The 18,109-nt window shown below is 67.2% G+C and overlaps 1 protein-coding gene across 3 annotated transcripts; it reads right to left on the bottom strand.

Moving 5' to 3' along the window:
- Positions 1 to 1,326: 1,326 nt before the first annotated feature.
- On the bottom strand, positions 1,327 to 17,672 carry LOC101692173 (toll interacting protein). 3 transcript variants are annotated; one of them, XM_045066762.1, is made up of 6 exons: positions 17,499 to 17,672; positions 9,706 to 9,855; positions 8,079 to 8,261; positions 7,030 to 7,182; positions 6,197 to 6,287; positions 1,327 to 3,768 (listed from the first exon to the last, which is right to left on the bottom strand). In XM_045066762.1, the coding sequence occupies exons 1-6, from the start codon at positions 17,529 to 17,531 to the stop codon at positions 3,554 to 3,556; spliced, it is 825 nt and encodes a 274-aa protein (XP_044922697.1). In that variant the 5' UTR covers positions 17,532 to 17,672; the 3' UTR covers positions 1,327 to 3,553. The 3 variants fall into 3 exon arrangements, with proteins under 3 accessions (XP_044922697.1, XP_004759756.1, XP_044922707.1); XM_004759699.3 differs by lacking the exon at positions 17,499 to 17,672 and adding an exon at positions 10,256 to 11,936; XM_045066772.1 differs by lacking the exons at positions 6,197 to 6,287; positions 7,030 to 7,182; positions 8,079 to 8,261 and having other exon boundaries at positions 3,568 to 3,768.
- Between the last annotated feature and the right edge of the window lie 437 nt (positions 17,673 to 18,109).

Below are 18,109 nucleotides of genomic sequence, written 5' to 3'. Positions count from 1 at the left end.
CCCGCCCGCACGGTACGTCCACCCCAAGCGCGCACGGGGCCTCGGAGGCTGAACCAACACCGCGTTCCTCCAGACAGGATGCGCTTCTGCTTCCCCCGCCCCTGACGGTTCTCCCCCTGCGGGGCTTCCTGGGCCACGGCCTGTCACCTCCTTCTGTGGCGGGCGCTTTGCTTGGAGCTCATCTCCGCCAGCGGGACGCCGGCCCCTGGTGGGAGCCACACCGGAGACTGTGCGAACAGAACCAAGTCAGCTCCGTCCGGACACCCAGGACCTCAGCGAACACGGCCTGGCACCTGCCGCGTGCACGTCCGCGGGTGTTACGGCAGACGGACGGACCCCCACGGCCCCACACTATTGTCCCGCGCAGCCCCGCACATGCTGGGGGCACTCAGAGCTTGGCTCTGCCCAGGAGCTCGGCCCCCGCAGTGTTCAGAGCCCTCCGTCTGGACAGGCAGAACCGGAGGCCCTGCTTCCGCCCAATGAGCACGCCCGCTTCGCTCTGCTGCTTTGAGCAAAAGAGTCATGTCCAGGGAGCCTGGGCGGTTCGGTCAGCGACACGTCTGCCTTTGGCTCAGGTCGTGATCCCAGAGTCCTGGGACCCAGCCCCGCATCGGGCTCCCTGCTCGGCCAGAAGCCACCTTCTCCCTCTCCCTCTCCCCCTGCTTGTGTTCCCTCTCTCACTGTGTCTCTCTGTGTCAATGAAATAAATACAATCTTTTTAAAAAAGTAGTAAAAAAAACAAAAAAAAAACATTAAAAAAACACCAAAACCCATTCATGGCGACACACAGTGAGCGGCAGCAAATCGCGGGAAGGAAACACACTGCAGAACCCCACCTTGGGGTCGGGGGTGGTGGGGGCACCCAGCCGCCTCCCCTGCTGGCTCCGGGCCACGACACTGGTCCCCGCAGCCCTTCTCGGGCGTGCACACCGGGCGAACGTGCTGGCAGACTCACACCAGCAGCCCTAAGCCTTCTCCCCGGTCTACTTCACGGAAGATTTTATTTGAAAGAGAGAAGCAGAGAGGCAGAGAGCACGTGGGGAGCAGAGGCACAAGCACGGCCCCCACTGAGCAGGGCCCATGTGGGGCTCGATCCCAGGACCCCGGGATCATGACCTGAGCTGAAGGCAGACACTCAGCCGACTGGGCCACCCAGGAGCCTGTCTCTGTCATTTTAGTCGAGAAATGAAACTCATGCTTAGTATCAACGCTTCGGGTTCCCTCCGAATCCAAGCGGTAGATCGCACCCTGCCTCGCGCACCCGTGCGCGCTCTGCTAGCGAGTGCGTTCTGAGCGAAGTTAAAAACCACTCGGGAACAGAAACGGTAAAGATTCGTTGGAGAAGTTTAATTCTCTACTTTTATAGATATCATGTATTAAATTAGAAGGCCAAAAAGCAAAAATATACTTTACAATTCAAGATCAATCCGGACACTGGACCCGACAGAAGCATTGGAAACACAGAGCTCTGAGAATTGTTCCCACCGGCGTGCAGGGCTGCGGCCAGAGGGCGCCGCTACAGGGAGGGGAGCCTCCGGAAGGGGGAGAGGGAGGCGGGAGGAGTCCCGGCACACACCCACGTTCCGTCCTGGCTGATAGTGCGGCGGGGCTGCCTCTGGTGGAAAGGCCACCGGCCAGCTCACGAAGGCCCCTGGGGTCTCCGCCTGGCGTGCACGGGGCCACAAGGCACAGCGGCCCGGCACCAGCAGCCACGCTGGCTCGTGGGAGTCCGTGGTGACCACGCTGCGGCATCATCGGCCTGTCCCAGGCCTGCTTCAGAGGAACTGCCACGGGTCCCCCTCCTGCCCACAGGCCACGACCCGCAGGCAGGACAGCAGGGCGTGAAGAAGGGAAAAAGGGCCTGACACAACCAGGGAAGGCCTCGCAGGGCGTGGGCTCTGACGTCAGTGCTCGCGAGGAAGGGGAGTACAAGTGACAGGTGTAGGGTCTCTCTCCCGCCAACCGAGGCCCCGCGAGTCCCACCGTAGCTGCTTGCTGCGTTCCGCGGGCGTCCTCACAAGGAGCACATCCCCGATGCGCCCCGACGGCCCGGCAATGGAGAGGCGGAAAGCGTCCGCGGGGCCTCCTGGACACGGAGTCCCGAGCTGCGCCTCTGTGGAGGTCGGCCCCACAGGAGTGCGCTGCATGCCTGCCTGGTGCTTTGGGGTAGAAATGTGCTGTGTGGCCCCCAAGCTGTCCGAACCGGGAACTGGCGCTCCACGAGAAAGCAGGCCTCCCGTGTCCGAGCCAGCGGCCGGCGCCCATCCCCGGCAGCAGTCTTCACCGAGAAGCCTGGCCAGTGTGGTCATCGGGCAGCCGGCACGCACGCCTTCAGCCTTTCGCGTGCGGATCCCTGATTGTCCCGCGCCTGCCGGCAGCAGCAACATCCTCCAGCTGATAGGAAATGCCCCTGTGCAGGGGGGAGGCGGAACGGGGGTTCACCCCCATGCCGAGCCCTCGCAGGTCCGCGCCATCGGAGCCCATCGTGCCCACGGCGGAGACTCCATCTTCGAAGGCAAGCGTGCCGCGTGTGGGCTACGGGCCGCACCGAGAAGCGGCTCATGCTGCTGATTTCCACGAGGGGCCCTACCCGTCCCAGGCCAGGGGCCACGGCCGCCACGCAGCGCACAGCACGGCACACGCCCCTCCTGCCTCCGAGAGGACTCGGACGTTCACCGGGCAGCCGCTCCTTGCACCAGAGGGAATTCACGGGACTGCTACAGTGGCCACTTAAACCACCGTCAGTAGTGAGCCAACGGCTCCTGAACACCCTTTAATAAACAAATACAAACTACTGGAACGGCCACTTTTACCCCCGTTTTCAGGTTCTGTTCCAAGAGTCGGTCAGAGGGGAGCGGCGGCCTCTCGGAGGCCCACCCCACGGAGCCGGCAGGACACACAGCAGGAAAAGGCCTCACGGGGTCCCCAGGCCCGGACAGCCCTGCTCCAGAGCCTGCGGGCGGGGCCGGGCTCGGCGCACCGCGGACCCCGTGCGTTCTGCATCCGCGCCGACCCTGCCGCGGGACCGGCAAGACAGGAGCCCGCCCGCCCAGGACACGGGGGAGCAGCCCAGAACCACACACAAGGAACATCCACGGGAAGACAGGCAAGTTGTGAAAATAACCCCAAATCAGCTGTGCGTGTTCTACGAGCCTGAAGGAACAGGTCTAGCCCGGCTAAGGAGAGGAGCAGCATGCCACGAGCCAGCCGGGGGGCGGCCAGCGTTCTACAGCGCGGGCAGAGGCGGCGGCTGGCAGAGAGCCTGCTTGCGACAGCGTGCGAGGAGCAGCACGCAGCACTTGAAGACACTGTCCCCAAGCGGCGGGAGGGCGAGCGTGCGTACAGAGGACAAGCCCCCCGTGGCCGCTCTGCTCCCAGCGAGGCCAGGAGGAGAGCCACCCACGCCTGAGTGCCGCTGGGCTCGGCGGCCGGCCGGGGACCAACCGCCCACACGCGTCCCACAGGAGGGGGAGGACTGGGACTACCCGGGGCTCCTTCACAGGAGTGGGGGAGGGGCTGGGCCGGCACGACGGGGTGGGGGGGGGGCGAGGCTCTAGGACTCCTCGCCCATCTGGAGCAGGGAGTTGATGGCTGCGTCCCTGTCCCCTCTCTGGGCTTCCAGCACGGAGCGGATCACCTCCCGGTCCATGTTGGGGAACATGTCCTGGATGGCCCTCAGGTCCTCCTCGCTGCAGCGGGCCGGGGCACTCACGGCCGCTGGGGGCAGGGCCACAGGCACCACGCCGGGGCTGCACACCGCGGGCACACCTGCAAGCACAAGACGTGGTTTAGGGAACCCATGGCGGCACCAGCGTCCACGCCGAGTGCCGGCCCTGGAAGCAGAGACACGGGCCCTGCGCCGCGGCCACAGGCACAGGTCCGGGCCTGCAGCGTCCTCCCCGACAGCGGCACGCAGAGCCCGCGCAGCTGCTCGCGCTGTGGTCCCTTCGCACTCCCGACGACGCCACAGAGGCCAACGTTCGCTGACCAGAGGCCACAACGCAGTTCTGTCAGAGAAGGCACAGCACGCAGGAGGCCTGAACTGTCCCCTGTGGGCTGGTGACGGTGGGCCAGGCTGCGCAGCCGGTGGGTCCCTCCGACGCCGACCAGCACGGGATCTCCGAGAGCGAGGCGCACACCCAGAGCATCTCTCATGGGCCACGGTGGTGAGACGCCAAGAGCCCAACTCTCCAGTCCGCGGTCTGCAGGGTGGGCGGAACCACGGGGCACAAGAGCAGCCCGAAGGCTTCCCAGCCACTGTCCAGTGGGCACAGCTGACCGCCACACACCACACACCGGCTCCATGGCCTCCGTGCTGCCCACGCACTGCTTGGCGCACAGATCCCGCTGCACACTTGGCAAGAGCTTTCGCCCCCAGCCCAGGGTTAAGTCCACTGTGGGACCTCCCCCTGCTGGGGGGCAGCCCCTGCAAGCAGCCCCCTTCCACAGACGCACACACATACAACACACGTGCACACGCACACATCTCAACAAGGTTGGGGACGTGGGATATAAATTATTCACAGCGGAGGTCACTCTGCAGCACAAGCTTCACAAAAACACGGCGGTGAGGGCGAGTCCCTATTTGTAGGAAACGCGCTGGAGCCGGTGGGCGGCTTGGCCTTGGGGTCCAGGTAAAAAGCTCCTTCCTCTCCCTGGTGACCTCCTGTGAGCAGCTGACCGTCCCACAGCTTACAAGTGTGCACTGAAGAGAACTTCCAAGTCCCCATTTACGCAGAACTCGCCTTTTCCAGAATAAATGTTTTAGGACAAACTCTAAAGGCATTTACGGAGCAAGCTAAGGAACCAAAAAATGCGTGTCCTGACAGAGTGGACTGCTGGCTACCCACGGGGGTCCCAGAGCAGGGACACTGTGGCTGCGGTGTCCCTAGAAAGACGTCTGGCGACACCCCACCTGGAAACTGGGGGAGAGCCAGGCCATCTGGTGCCGTGTCTTGATGAAAGGGGTGCCTGGGGCACAGGCCCCCCCCCAGGAGGGGCCCTCGTGACGGTGGGGGCCGCGGGGCTGAACCGCGCTGCAGCAAGAGGGTCTGGGAGGGTCTGGCCGTCCCTCCTGTGCCTCTAGGGCCTACTGCCCGCCCACATCCTCATTCTGGACTTGGCGTCCAGAAGGGAGGGCAGACCTTCCTGCTGTTTTAAGACACCCAGGACATGCGTCCCTGCCGAGACTCCCGTCGCCCGCTCAGCGCGACATCCTTCCCTTCTGTGAACCTGCCAGGCTGCTCCGGAACTCCTGGGCCACCAAGGCCACGTCTTACTGGCTGGCTCTGTCAGGACCAGGGCTGACCCTTCCCCCGTGTCTGTGGGATGGTCCGCGTGGAGATCGGAGTCCACGGCTCTCCCGTCCGAGTCCCGAACCCGTGCGGGCTCCTTGGACACAGAGGCAGCCTCCTCGCCCACTTCCTTGTGCGGCACGTCTAGGCTCCGGGTGACACGCTGGTCCTGCACTGGCCACAAGTGCACAACGACGAGACCTCTCTCGTCTGGCTCAGTGGAAACGGCAGGGCACCCCACACCACCCCAGCCCTGGGCGGCACAGCCCCCGTGCCCCGCAGTGTGCCGCTCCAGCCCGGCCCCTCTGGCACAGCGAGGGCCGCCACACCGCCTCGGGCAGAGACCGCGGAGACCCGGGCTCCTCTGTCTCCCTGCCCTCGGCGCTCACGGTCCCGCAGAGCCTGCCCTCGGACGCCCGCACACAGCTCAGCTCGGCCGTTCTGCCCGTTTCCTGGCTGCTCGCGGCGGGAGCTGGTCGAGCCCAGTCACCATCGTGGCTGGAACAGAAGTAAACTGAGGCCGACGGTAACATTTGGAAATTGAAAGACACGAAAGCAACCCCACTGCCGTCACGAGCTGCTACTCTACAGAGACGGACGCGCACGACAGAGCGGGGACGTTAGGGCACCCGCTCACTTCACCTCACAGGGCAGGATCTCTCGTGACGGTAACTGCGCTAACGCGTTCAGAGACTACGTTTCTAAACTTCCATAAAAGTTCAACTTGCCTACAGTTTGGGGGTAAAATATTCTGTATCCTAGAAATGTAAAAAATAACTCATGCCTAAAACCAAACCCTCGCACTCGGAAGGATCCTGTGACGAAGAATGGACTTAGCCTGCGCACTGTGCCGCGAGTCCCCGAGGACCGAGGACCGCCCTGGGCGGGGGAAGGGCACACACCTGTGATGGGCACGTAGCCGACGCCCTGCTGGTACACGGTGGGCATCAGGACCACGGGCTGAGGCGGCATCATCACGGTGGCCGGCAGCGACTGAAACACACGGAAGACGATCACGGGGTCACAGGAGAACCCAGCACACAGGGAAACGGGCACACCCTGGTGGCAGGCCAGGGCGAGTGCCTTGGCTACGGGGCTGTTCCGGAGTTGCGGCCGACGGACGCGTCAGAAGGGAGCGTGGTCCCCGGAAGCAACAGTACATTCAGGCCCCACAGGGGTAGCGCTTCCCGACTGCCCGAGCACGCCAGCCCTCAGTGAACGCAGTCGGGGCTGTGCGCTCACAGGAAAACGTCAGTCGTGTCATGAAACGTCTCAGAGTAAAATGACACGAATGCTACTACCTGCTTTCAAACGGCCCGGGAGTAAAGAGGAGGAACCAAGAGCTGCTGGGCTCGGACACCTGCAGGGACCCTCGTGCAGGCCGATGTACGATAGCAGGGACACCACCACCGCCTCGGGGACACAAAGTCCCAGACCCCCACGCTCCCCGAGAGCAGTGGGCTGCAGACCGGATCCGGCACGAGCCAGGGGACCCGAGGACCAGAGGGCGAGCAGCTGTTCCCTCAAACCCCATGTGGTCCTGAGACCCTCCCCACCCCGACCCCGGTCCACACGGCAGGCCCTCTCCGGCCATGGGGGAGGCCATACCCCGAGGAACAGGCCGCCACACCATGCTGCTCCCCCCACCAGAATGCACCACGGTCCCAGTCCCTCGGGAGCAAACGGCCCCCTGAGCCGAAGCAGCCCCTCCGCCCGCCCCCCGCCCTGCGCTCACCGCGTACGACATGACCAGGTTGATCATGCCCTCCTTGTCGTCCCCCTGCCGGCCGCTCAGGCTGTACCACTCGTCCTCCACCTTGCCCTGCTTCAGGGACTCGGGAATGGTGACGTGCGTCCAGGCAATGCGGTCGTCCATGGAGAAGGCCCGCTGAGGGAGATGGGGGGCGCAGGTGCTGCTGCCGCCCACTCCCCAGGCGCCCCCACAGCCCGAGCCCCACCCACAGCCCCACCCCCCACCCTGCAGCTGGGGGCCCACCTCCTCCAAAAGTCACCCCCCAACCCCACCCCAAGGCCTGGTCCTCCCCGCACACACACAGGACCCCCAGCCCCAGCCCCACGAAGCCAGGAGGGCCTCCGTCAGCATCTGGACAGGTGCAGTCTGGCCTCTGCCCGCCCCTCGGGATCCCCTGCAGGTCCAAAGCCTAGTGGGCACAGGCAGAGGAGAGAAGGCCTCTCCCTGCGGACACGCAGGCCCTCCCTCCTACCCCGTGTGAGAAAGGGGAGAACTAGAAGAAAGGAGCCTAGAAGGCAAAAGCGAGCAGAGGGCACCATACTGGGCCCTGCTGCCCAACCCCCAGCCCTCCGACCTCTCCCCCTGCCAACCAAGCCCCTGGGGCTCCCTGGCCGGCCACAGCGGGCTGGGCGGCCCCAGGCACATGCCCAGAGGACCAGGCTCAGGACGAGCCCCACGGCACCCCTCTGACCCTCCCAGGGACGCCTGGGGGCTAGCACACGGCACAAGAACCCAGTTCCACCTGGCGCGGGGTCTAAGCCACTTTATGCCTTTGGCTTGGAGACGTGTCTGGGGCTTACGGAAGGGGGTGCGGCCAACACTGTCTCCTCAGAGTGCCGGGTCCCCAGCCCCGGGACGCCGTTTCTGCAGGCAACTGGTCAACAGACCCGTATGGGGCCATGGACTGTGCGCTGCTGCTGGGGACACCAGGACGCCCATCACAAAGCAATGACGGCCCTGTGTCTGGGCGGGCCTGCAGCTCCCGGGCGGCCCACACCCCTGGGCCTGCGACGGGCAGCCGGCCCTCTCACCTCGTCGAAGATCTCTAGGTAGAAGGAGTCCACACCCGGGGGCACCGTGCACTGGATAACCTTATTCCAGCGGGGGTTCTTGGCGCCGTTGTGGGCGGTGGGTGTCTCGTATACAGCGTAGCCCAGGCGCAGGCGGCAGTACGGGTCCATGCGGGTCATGCCGTAATTCTTCGCCAGCTTGGCCTGAAACACAGCAAGTCACTGAAGGGGCGGCCGGCATCGGAGTGGAGGACACATGCTCACCCACACTGTCCACCCACTCCGAGTTCCCCGGGGAACCAGGATACGGCCGCCACTGTGTTCCTGGGCTCTGGGTGTCTAGTCCCTGCTCAGGTCAAGGGAGCTATGGCGCCACACGGGGCAGCTCCTTCTCCAACGGCCCCGCAGAAGAGGCTGCAGGGCAGGGTGACAGGCAGGCGGTCCTGGGCCCCAAGCCAAGGGCCAGCCTGGAGCAGCGGGGCTGCAACCTCAGGCCACGGGCCAGCCGTCGCCAGGCTCCCCATTCAGCTCTGTCCAGTGCCGGGGGCTATGAACCCCGAGGAGCCTGACCTTCAGCTGGACAGGCTGCCTTTGCAGGAAGAAAGTGCGGGCACTGACGAGCGACGGCTTTGGCTGCCTGGGTGTCTGTCCGCAAACAGCCTTCCGAGCGGATGTCACCGCTCCAGCGCCACCGCGGCCCAGGAGAGGAGCACAGCGGCCGCCGCCCACCAGCACTGACCCTTCAGGCCCGGACGTGTCTGCCGAGAGGGGCACGAGCAGACACACGTGGGACGGAGCGCCATGCCCAGGACAGAGGAGCCTCTCAAACCTCAGTGACAAGAACACAGCCCAGTGGGATGCGGGCGAAGACCCGCGGGGGAACGTGCTGGCTCCGAGTCGGCGGCCGTCACAGGGACGTCAGCTCAAACCCCAACGAGCCCAAACCAGACCGACCCTGTGCTGAGCCGCACAGCACCCACGCCCCGTGCGCGGGCGGCCGACGACACACCCGCTGGGCACCCATGGAGGCCCCTAGGCTGTGCCATGGACGCTTCCAGCTACAGCGGGGTGGAGGCCGGGCGCGGGGAGAGGGAGGGGAGAGGCGGGGCGCTCCATGGACAGGAACCACCAGGACGCGGGCGCTGGGGTGGCCCAGGAGCACCGTGGGGCCCCCGCGGACAGGGGAGAAAGGCTAATCACGGAGGAAGTCGGACGCCACGGGCCATGCTGAGAGGCCCAGAAACACCTGAGGATCTGCGGTGACCCCGTCCCCCTGAGAGTGTGGCCAGGTGTCTGGGAGACAGTTCCCGTAAGACCCACGGTATTCGCGAGCCCTGACTGTGACTCTGCCTGCCTCCCAGTGACTCCCCTTTCTCCCTGGTTTCCACAGAAGGCCACAGACGCCAAAACCACTTTAGGCCCTGACCATGCCTTTGGCTCTCCTGAGGGTCCGTGCCCCCTCCTCGCCAGCAGCCGTGGGGGGCGGGAAAGGCACGAGTGGCAGGAGCACGGCCGGCACGCGGCACGCGCCCACCCGCACCCCTCCCTGGTGACCCCGCTACTGCTGGTAGAAGCCTGGGGACTGGAAAGTGCGGTCCCGCCGCCCCCCTTCCCGCCCCCCGCCGCCCTGGGGAGCCCCGGCACGCACCTGCACCACGGTGATGCTGAGACGGCCCACCGTGCCCGCCGCCCCTCCGTACTGCAGCTGCTGGGCCGCCTGCGCGTCCAGTTGCACCTGCTGCTGCGCGGCCGTGGGCGTGATGCGGAGGAAGTCCTGCGGCAGCTCGCCGACGTACACCTTCGGGGAGAGCACACCGTCAGTGGGCCGGGAGCCCAGCCACATCATCGCCAGGGCCGGGGGCCCACGGGGTCTCCAGCCCGAGCACCTCGAACCAGCCCCCTGCCCTCCGGCAAGGAGCCCTCTCTCAGTGGCCGGAGATGCACACTGGGCCTCTGCGGGGGCCATGGTCGGGGTCACACACGCTAACCCACGTGTCCGCCGTCGGCTTGCTCCGCAGCCACTGGGACGGGCTGCGAGGTGCCGGCTGAGAGCTGTGGGGAGACGGAACCGGAAGCCTGGATTCTAGCTGTATGGAATCCCACAGCTCAAACCAGCAATGGCCCAAAAGAACCCACAAAGCCCCAACACCTCCCCTTTTTGCCTCCTGCTGATCCCTTTGTCCACGAGGCTGCCTTGCCTTGGAGAGGAGGGGCCGGGATGCACCAGACGGTGGACTGTGCGGAGGCCCCACGGGTTCCCAGGAGCCATCGTCCAGGAAGAGGCAGCGGCTACCGCGGGAGCCGGCTGCCACATGTGGTGGCCGCCGTGGACGGGGCCTCCCCTGCAGAGAAGAGCAGAGCAAGGCCCCGCGGGGTGTTCGATGCACGGCGGCCTGCATGGCACTCTTCCCAGGCAGGACAGGCTCAGGGTCTGGAGACGCGGAGCAGGACAGACGGCCCAGGGGGACACAGTGGGCGCAGCTGCTGGCCACAGAGCCCCGTGGGAGGGGGCAGCAGACCACAGTGCAGGGGGCCCGGGCCCTCCTCGGCCGCCCCATGGGGACGTCGCCAGGATTCAGGGGAGCCTCGAAGGAGTGTTATTTCCAGGAAAGGCCCCGGGGCCACAGCGAGGTGTGGCGAACTGCATTACTGACGGTGGCCACTAGGGACCGCACGTGCACGCACCAAACCCCTAAGGCCTGTGTTGCTGAGGTCCCAGGTGACTCGGTCGGGCAGGATCCCAGAAGGTTCCGCACCCACTGAGGTCACAAGCACCAACGGGAAAGCATTTCTCTGCTGCTTCCCGTCAAACGTCCCCAGAAAGGTCTAGACCCTTCCTTCGTGTCCCCATCACGGGCCTCGTGTTGAACCTGAAGGAAAGCCACTCCCAGACGCCCGTCTCGGGTTCCCCACGGCCCCCAGCTCAGCACCCGGCAGCCTGGTGCTCCAAAGGCTTCTCTCTGCGAAGCAAGCCCCCCTTCTGGCCGCAGCCCGCGCGGGGCCGTCTCAGGCGCCCGGGGAGGAGGGCCCCTCGCACAGTCTCTGCATCGGGAGTGGGCAGCCCCGGGGGCTCATGTACTCGGTGCAGACACAAGGGGAAAGCAGTGGGGCCCGGGAGGCCCCGGGTTGCCAGGTGAGGACGGCTCCCAAGGGGCTCGCAGGTGCCCTTCCCGCAGCGTGCCGCTCGGCTCCCCAGCAGGGCCCAGGGCTCGCCCTGGAAAGGAGGCAGCGTGCCCTCCTGCACGGCTGAGACGCTGCGGCTGCCCTGGCGGCTCTCCGACTGACGCCCACGGTCACGCTGGGTAAGTGTGCGTACATGCGAACCACACTCCCAGCCAGAGCTCTTCCCAGAGGCCACAGGGCCGGTGCCGCCTTGCCAACCGGCCGCGGGCCTCCCAGCCTCCGCCCGCAGCGGCCGCGGGGAGCTCTGCCCACTCCCGTGAGGGCGACCTGGCGCACAGGGACTCGGGCTAACCAAACGCAAAACATCAGTGCACACAGACCGAATTCTCCGTTATTCTGACAGATGACCGCTCCCTGCGCACCACACAATGCAGCTCGGGGGGTCCTGTGGGGACACGCCGTGCCCTCGGGGGGCACAGCAGGGACGGCCACGCAGGTGTCGGCAGCGACAGCGGTGACAGGCCCGGGATCTACTGCTACTTCCCGACCTCCCGCCCCCAGACTGGGGCTTGCAGAACCGCGCCCCTCTGCGGCACTCATCTGGGTTTTCTTCAAGGAGAACGCGCCCTAGAAGGGGCGGCTAAAACCACACCACAGGCCAGAGATCGGGGCGCCCGGGGGTGCAGCCGGCTGAGCCTCGGACTCCTGATTTCGCCTCAGGTCCTGATCTCAGGGTCCTGGGCTCGAGCCCCACGATGGGCTCCTTGCTGAGTGTGGAATCTGCTTGGGATTCTCCCTGCGTCCCTGTGCCCGGCCCACTGCGCTCCGGTCTGCTCGCTGACTTTCAGGTAAGTCAACCTCAAAAGAAAAACAAGAAAAAGATCAAACATCTACTGCTCTTCCTCAACCACTTTTCAACTTTGAAAGCATAACCATGAAATGAGGGTTCTCACGACATAAATGAACAGTGCCAACAAACCACGGGGAGGGACAGATGTTGAGCGCCCCGCCAAGGCCGGCACGGACAGGATAGGGGACGCCAGCTTCCGGAAAAGCCGCGAGGAGGACCCCTGCCCTGGGGGCTTCTTCCTGCCTGAGGGACAGGCTACAGCGTCCCTGACCAGCAGTCCTCAGACAGTCCAGGTCCCCCGAACAAGGCAAGTCCGGACGGGCCCAGAGAGCAGGCCACTGAGGGTCCATGACATCCAAATAAAGCCCAGGGCGAGCGGTTGCGCAGCAAAGCCGGTCTCTGGTGACATCAGTCGTGCCCTGCTGACGTCCCCAGTGGGGACCTCCCACAAGGCGCAGAGACGCAGGAGCTCCCGCACTCTCACAGCCGCTCTGCACCGCGAGTGCGCGAGGTCAGGAGAAAACGTCAACGTCGCCGACGAGGAAGGAAGCGGCGCTCGGCTTCTTCCGGAGCACGGAGCTCCTGGTTACGCGGGCGGGACCGCTGCCCCGGGAGCCACCACCAGCTCCGTCCAGTGAGCGGACGCCCACACCTGCCGTGGCCACCAGCCCGCCCACGCAGCACACGCCGGGGACCGGCCCGGGGGCCCACACGGGCCCGACCGCTTCGGAGACCAGCGGGGAAGGTCGTCGGGAGCGCCTGCCTTACGCACAGGCAGAAGCTCCGGGCTAATCCCCAAACCGTCCCGCCGCACGGTGAGGGACTCGGGCTCCCGCGCTTCATCCCGCCTCGAAGACTAGAGGACCATGAGTCCTGCTCAGAGACACGTAAGGGACACCGGCTCACGCTTACAAGGGGATACACCGACTGAAACGACGTCAGCCGCGCACCGGCCGGGGCAGGTGGCCCTCTGGGCCAGGATGTCACCACGGTCCCCGCCGGGCGCAGCTCCCCGTTTCTCCCACGCACACAGTCCGCAGACGGCGTCTGTCAGCTGAGGAGCCGCAGAGCCGCGCGTGCTCGGCGCACAGTCCCCAGTTAACGTGCGGCCACGGCAAGCTGCTTAGGGGCGTCTGGGGGGCTCAGTGGGTTAGGCCTCTGCCTTCGGCTCAGGTCATGATCTCGGGGTCCTGGGACCGAGTCTCGCATCGGGCTCTCTGCTCAGCGGGGAGCCTGCTTCCCCCTCTCTCTGCCTGACTCTCTGCCTGTTTGTGATCTCCGTCTGTCAAATAAATAAATAACGTCTTTTTAAAAAACTGAAAAACTGTTAGTGTTTTGTATACATTTGTTGAACAACCTTGAATGCGTCTATTTATAAATTATAACGTATTAAATGACACACACAAATCAGCGACTTATATAAATACTGTACCAACAAAATCACAAATTCAAAACCTCATTCAACTGTTACTTTCCCAGTAACACACCTGGAAAGTTTTCTTAGTATTTTTAACGAACTTCTAACTTTTGCTCCATGCGCGGAAACAGTGTTTAGTCTCCTGCTGGGCGTTGTTTCGGCCCCCGACAAGGTGACGGGGTGGAGAACTGTGGCGCGGAGACAAACACGGGAACAGCGGCACCGGGCAGAGCTCCCGTGTCCGCGTCCCCCACCAGGTCCACGGCCACGCGACGCCCAGGGAAACAGGCAGGATGACGCCACGAGGAGGAGGAGCCCCGGCGCAGGCCGCCAATCGCGGCGAGGCCGTCCCTCGGCTCTGCTCGTCCAAGACCCTGCTCCGCCCTCTGGGGCCAGCATCACCCCTAGGACACCGGCACTCAGGGCTCCAGAAGCCCCACCGTGGTCCGAAGAGATGCCCCAACACAAACGCCTCCTCGGTCCACATCACTCACGCTGGAACCACAGCTGAAAGGGACCAAGAAGGGGACACCAGAGACAAAGAGAAGCCCTTCGGGCCCTGAGCTGTAGAGGGGCCGAGGGCCAGGCGGTAACGTCACAGCTCCCAAGATGAGGCGCCCCAACCGCAGGGAGGTGTCTGGTGGGCCAGGAGTCCCAAACCTCCCCGGCATCGCAGGGGCCAGTCGCGATGAAGGCCCTGCAAGGGGACACGTGTCACCAGACTGACCAAGGCCACAGCTCAGCAGGGTCCTATCTCCCAAGCGCCTGCATGAGGGCGCGGCTCTGACCCGCAGCCTGGCTGGGACAGAATCCTCGCTACACCCTGCAGGAGGGGGCCCGGGCGGCGCAAGAGCCGGGCACCTGCTGCAGGGTGACAGCCGATGGGCCGCGGGGACAGCAGAGGCGTGTGGGCAGGGCACAGGCTGAGAACCCCACTCTGCTCAGAAGGCGGGGCTCCCTCACGGCTCATCCTGACGCTGGGGGAGACCTCAGCGGGGTCCGCGGGAAGGAGGGCCCCGCTCTGTCTGTGATGCCTGGAGCCTTTCCGGGGCCGGGGGCAGCCGAGCGCAGGGACCTGCGGCTCAGGAAGGAGGCTGGGAGGAGGCGGAGTCACGGTCATGCTGGGCCCCCGAAGCCAGGCTCCCAGCGGGGAGAGGACACACAGGGAGAGAGGAGGAGGAGGAGCTGGGGGAGGAGGTCCAAGTGCAGACAGTGGTCCCAGAGCAAGGAGCGTCTGCGGTCACCGGGCTCACAGGGGACGGCCATTTCCAGAGGGCCCGGGAGATGGGGCGCGGGGTTCGGCAGCGCTGACCCTGGGCACACCCGCGCCCGGCTCTGCAAGGCCGGAGGAGCTCGGCTCTGCAGTGGCGGGGAGGGCCGGGCCGCCGGCAGGGCGAGCGGGGGGCCACGGCGGCCGGGGCGCGTGCGGGAGACACGGGCCCACCACGGTGCTCGACAAAGGAGACGCCGCCACGCGCAGGCCTGAAGGGAAAGCCGAGTCCTGGGAATGGACGGGCAGGAGCCGAGCGCGCCCTGACCTCCCGGCACGACGTCTCAGGACCAGCGGACGGGGACTGGGGGGGCCGGCTCTGCAGACCGCTCACACCGCTCTGGTCAATCCGTGCAAACGGCCCTAAGATACCCGACGCGCCCTGCGCGGGCCCCACGTCGCCGACCCGGCCGTCCCCACCGACATCCGCGAGTCCTACGCGCGCTCACGGCTCACTTGAACTCATACACACAGGCTCGTAAGGACGCGGCTACTGCGTCACCTATCAAAAGCAATCGCCGTCGGCGAGGCCCATGAGGGCCTGGAGTCGCAGGTCAGCTGAGGGCCGCCCTGCGGGCCGGCTCGGGACGGAGGAAAAGAGGTCAGGAGGGGGAGGAGGGGTGTGCGCTCGGCCTGAACCCGCTCACACGCCAGCACCTCTGGAGGAGGTCGGGTGGTCGGGGTCAGCCTGGACTCGGGGGGCCGCCCCGCGCGTCTGTGAGGGAGGCTGGAAAGGCTCTCGCCGCCTCTGACGGAGCCTCGGTCACCGTCCCCACGAGCCGGCGGGCCCCACCGAGGTGTAAAGCAGCCTGTCTCCCACCAACTCCCCGAGCTCCGACGAGGAAGGCCGGGCCCGCCCGGCGCTCTGACATGCAGTGGGCCGGGGCAGAAACAGATGTGGTCGCGAGAACGCTGGCCGTGGGAAAAGCGAGGCCAACAGGCCAGGCCCCGGGGCACGGCCCGGCGGCGACGCAGGGAAGGGACCCGCCCCAACAGACAGACGCCCAAGAACCACCTGAGCCCCACCGAGGGGAGCAGCTGGCACAGCCCGCCACAGCCCAGCTCACCCAGCCCCTCGGGCTTCCCTGTGCACGGAGGCAGGAGACACCCCATCCCCTACCAGGCAGACTCTCCCTCCCCGTCACACCCCCAAGGACACTGCCCGTTGCTCCTGTGGCAAGTGGGACACCCCGCGTGCACCTGAGTCCAGGCTCGGGCACCCTGGAGCCCAGCGGAGCCGTGTGTGCCACGCGCAGGGACGTGGCCCCCCATCCCCAGCCACACGCGCGCAAGAGCGTGCCCAGCCCCCACCCAGCCGCTGAGCGCTGCCCGGCGCTCCGCCACCCGGTCCCGCTGGGATGGCCGAGCGCCCGGTCCTCTGCCCGCACAGCACCCGGCACCCAGTCCAGGCGGGGCACCCCAGCTGAAGGACAAGGCCCACCAGACTCGAACAACTGCCGCAGTCCTCACAAGGACCGCTGGGCCCGGGGGGAGCGGGGCGCTGACGCGGCTGTGTGCGGGGCAGGGGGCTCTGTCCGAAACGAACACTGGAGGGACCGGTGAAACTGAAGCGCCCAGTCCAGCTGCTGCCTGCTGGCCCCACTGGCGCAGGCACCCGCCCCACCCCGGCGGCCCCCAGCCCCTCCCCACAGCCGGCCCGGCTCCTCCTCCAAGTGTCAGGTTAGGTGCCCCGTCCGCCCAAGAACCTTACCCACCTCAACCACGGCCCTGACAGGCCGCCCCCACGTCTAAGTCAAGAGTCGAGACCCACAGCTCTGGGCATCTGGGTGGCTCCCCCGGTGGAGCGTCTGACTCCCGGTTCCAGCGCAGGTCAGGGTCAAGGGATCGAGCCCCACATCGGGCTCCACGACCCGCAGAGTCTGCTTGCCCCTCCCCCTCGCTGCTCCTCCCTCTCTCGCAAATCAATAAAAACTTAAAAACAAAACCAAAAAAGAGGCACAGCCCTGCGCCCGCGGCTCCCTCCCGCGCTGCACGCGAAGACCCTGACTGGGCACCACACCCCGAGCTCCCTGTGTCACGCTGCCCCAAACACCAGGGCCCGCGACAGCGGCTGAGCACCACGGCCCGGTCCTGCGCCGGCACTGACGACCCCAGCCCCAGACGCCACATCCCCGAGCCCCCAGCCGCTCCCGCCCAGCCCTGACGTCACTGCGCGCCTGCAGGTCACCGAGGGCACCGCAGCGCGCACCGCGCGGCCGCGCAGAGCCCCAGCACCGGCCCCGGCGGCGCACGTCGGACCGGACCAGCCTGGGGCTCCGCGCGGCCGCAGAGCGGAGCGTCCCCGCACACGGGACGGGCGAGACCGGCCTCCGGGGGCGCCGCGGGGCCCCGCCCCAGCCCCGTCCCGCGGGCAGCGGGGCAGCTCCGCGTCGAGCTCCGGGCGGCCGCGTGCCCGGGGCTCCCGACGACGCCGGGGCCGTCCCTCCGGCGAGCACCGGGCGAGCAGCCCCGCGACCTCGGCCTCCGACGCCCCGGGCGCGTCCGGGCTGCGGGCGGCCCCCGGCCCCGCGCCACCGAGCCGCCCCCTGCGCCGGCAAAGCGAGGCCGACGGCGGGACGCGGGGCCCGCGGGCCCGGGGAGGGGCGGCCGCTGCGGCTCGGGCCTGCCCAGACGCACCTGCGGCGGCCGCTCGGGAGGCCCGCGGGACCCTGCCCGGTGCGGGGACCCACGCCGGGAGCCGGGCCTCCTCGGCCGCGCAGGCCCCGCCGCCCCCGCCCGGCCGCTCCGGAGCCCGCCCCGCCCGGCCGCCCGCCCCCTCACCGGCCCGCGCTGCGTGCTGACGGTGGTCGCCATGGTGCCCCCGCCTCGCGCCCCGGGAGCGGACCCGTCCGCGACCCTCGGTCCGGAGCCTGCGACGCCAACGGCCGGTCCCCGCGAAGCCGCCGCCGCCTCGGTCAGCTGACGGCTGGCCCCGCCCCCGCGCCGCTCACCGCGCAGGCGCCAAGTCCGCCCCGCCCCTTCCGGCGCCGCACGCACCCACGCCCCGGCAGGCGCCTGCGCAGTCGCTCCCCACGGGCCGCGGCCCTGCGAACGGCCTCCCGAGCTGGCCGTGTGCGCATGCCCGCAGTGGCGGGCTCGCGCCGGTCACGTGGCCGGGTGGGGCCCGCCCCCAACCCCCTCGAGGCGCCGCCGCGGCGGAGCAGGGCGGGCCGCCGCGGGGTTCCCCACCTCGGAGGCAAAGCGACGGCGTGGCCCTGCCGCTGCCCCAGGTGCTGGGAGTGCGGGACGCCGCGCGCGGATGCGTGAGCGCTGCCGTCCGGCCGTCGGGGCGGGCCGTCTCTGGCCGCACGCGCGTCCCTCCAGCCCCAGGGTCCCCCGGCCGTGACGGGCGCCGCCACCCCCGGGGCCCCGCACTCCGCTCCCGCCCCGCG

This window comes from Mustela putorius, unplaced genomic scaffold, assembly GCF_011764305.1.
Source record: "Mustela putorius furo isolate JIRA1106 unplaced genomic scaffold, ASM1176430v1.1 tig00000127_pilon_pilon_pilon, whole genome shotgun sequence".
NCBI classification, from domain to species: domain Eukaryota; kingdom Metazoa; phylum Chordata; class Mammalia; order Carnivora; family Mustelidae; genus Mustela; species Mustela putorius.
This window is presented reverse-complemented; position numbering and strand designations above follow the sequence as displayed.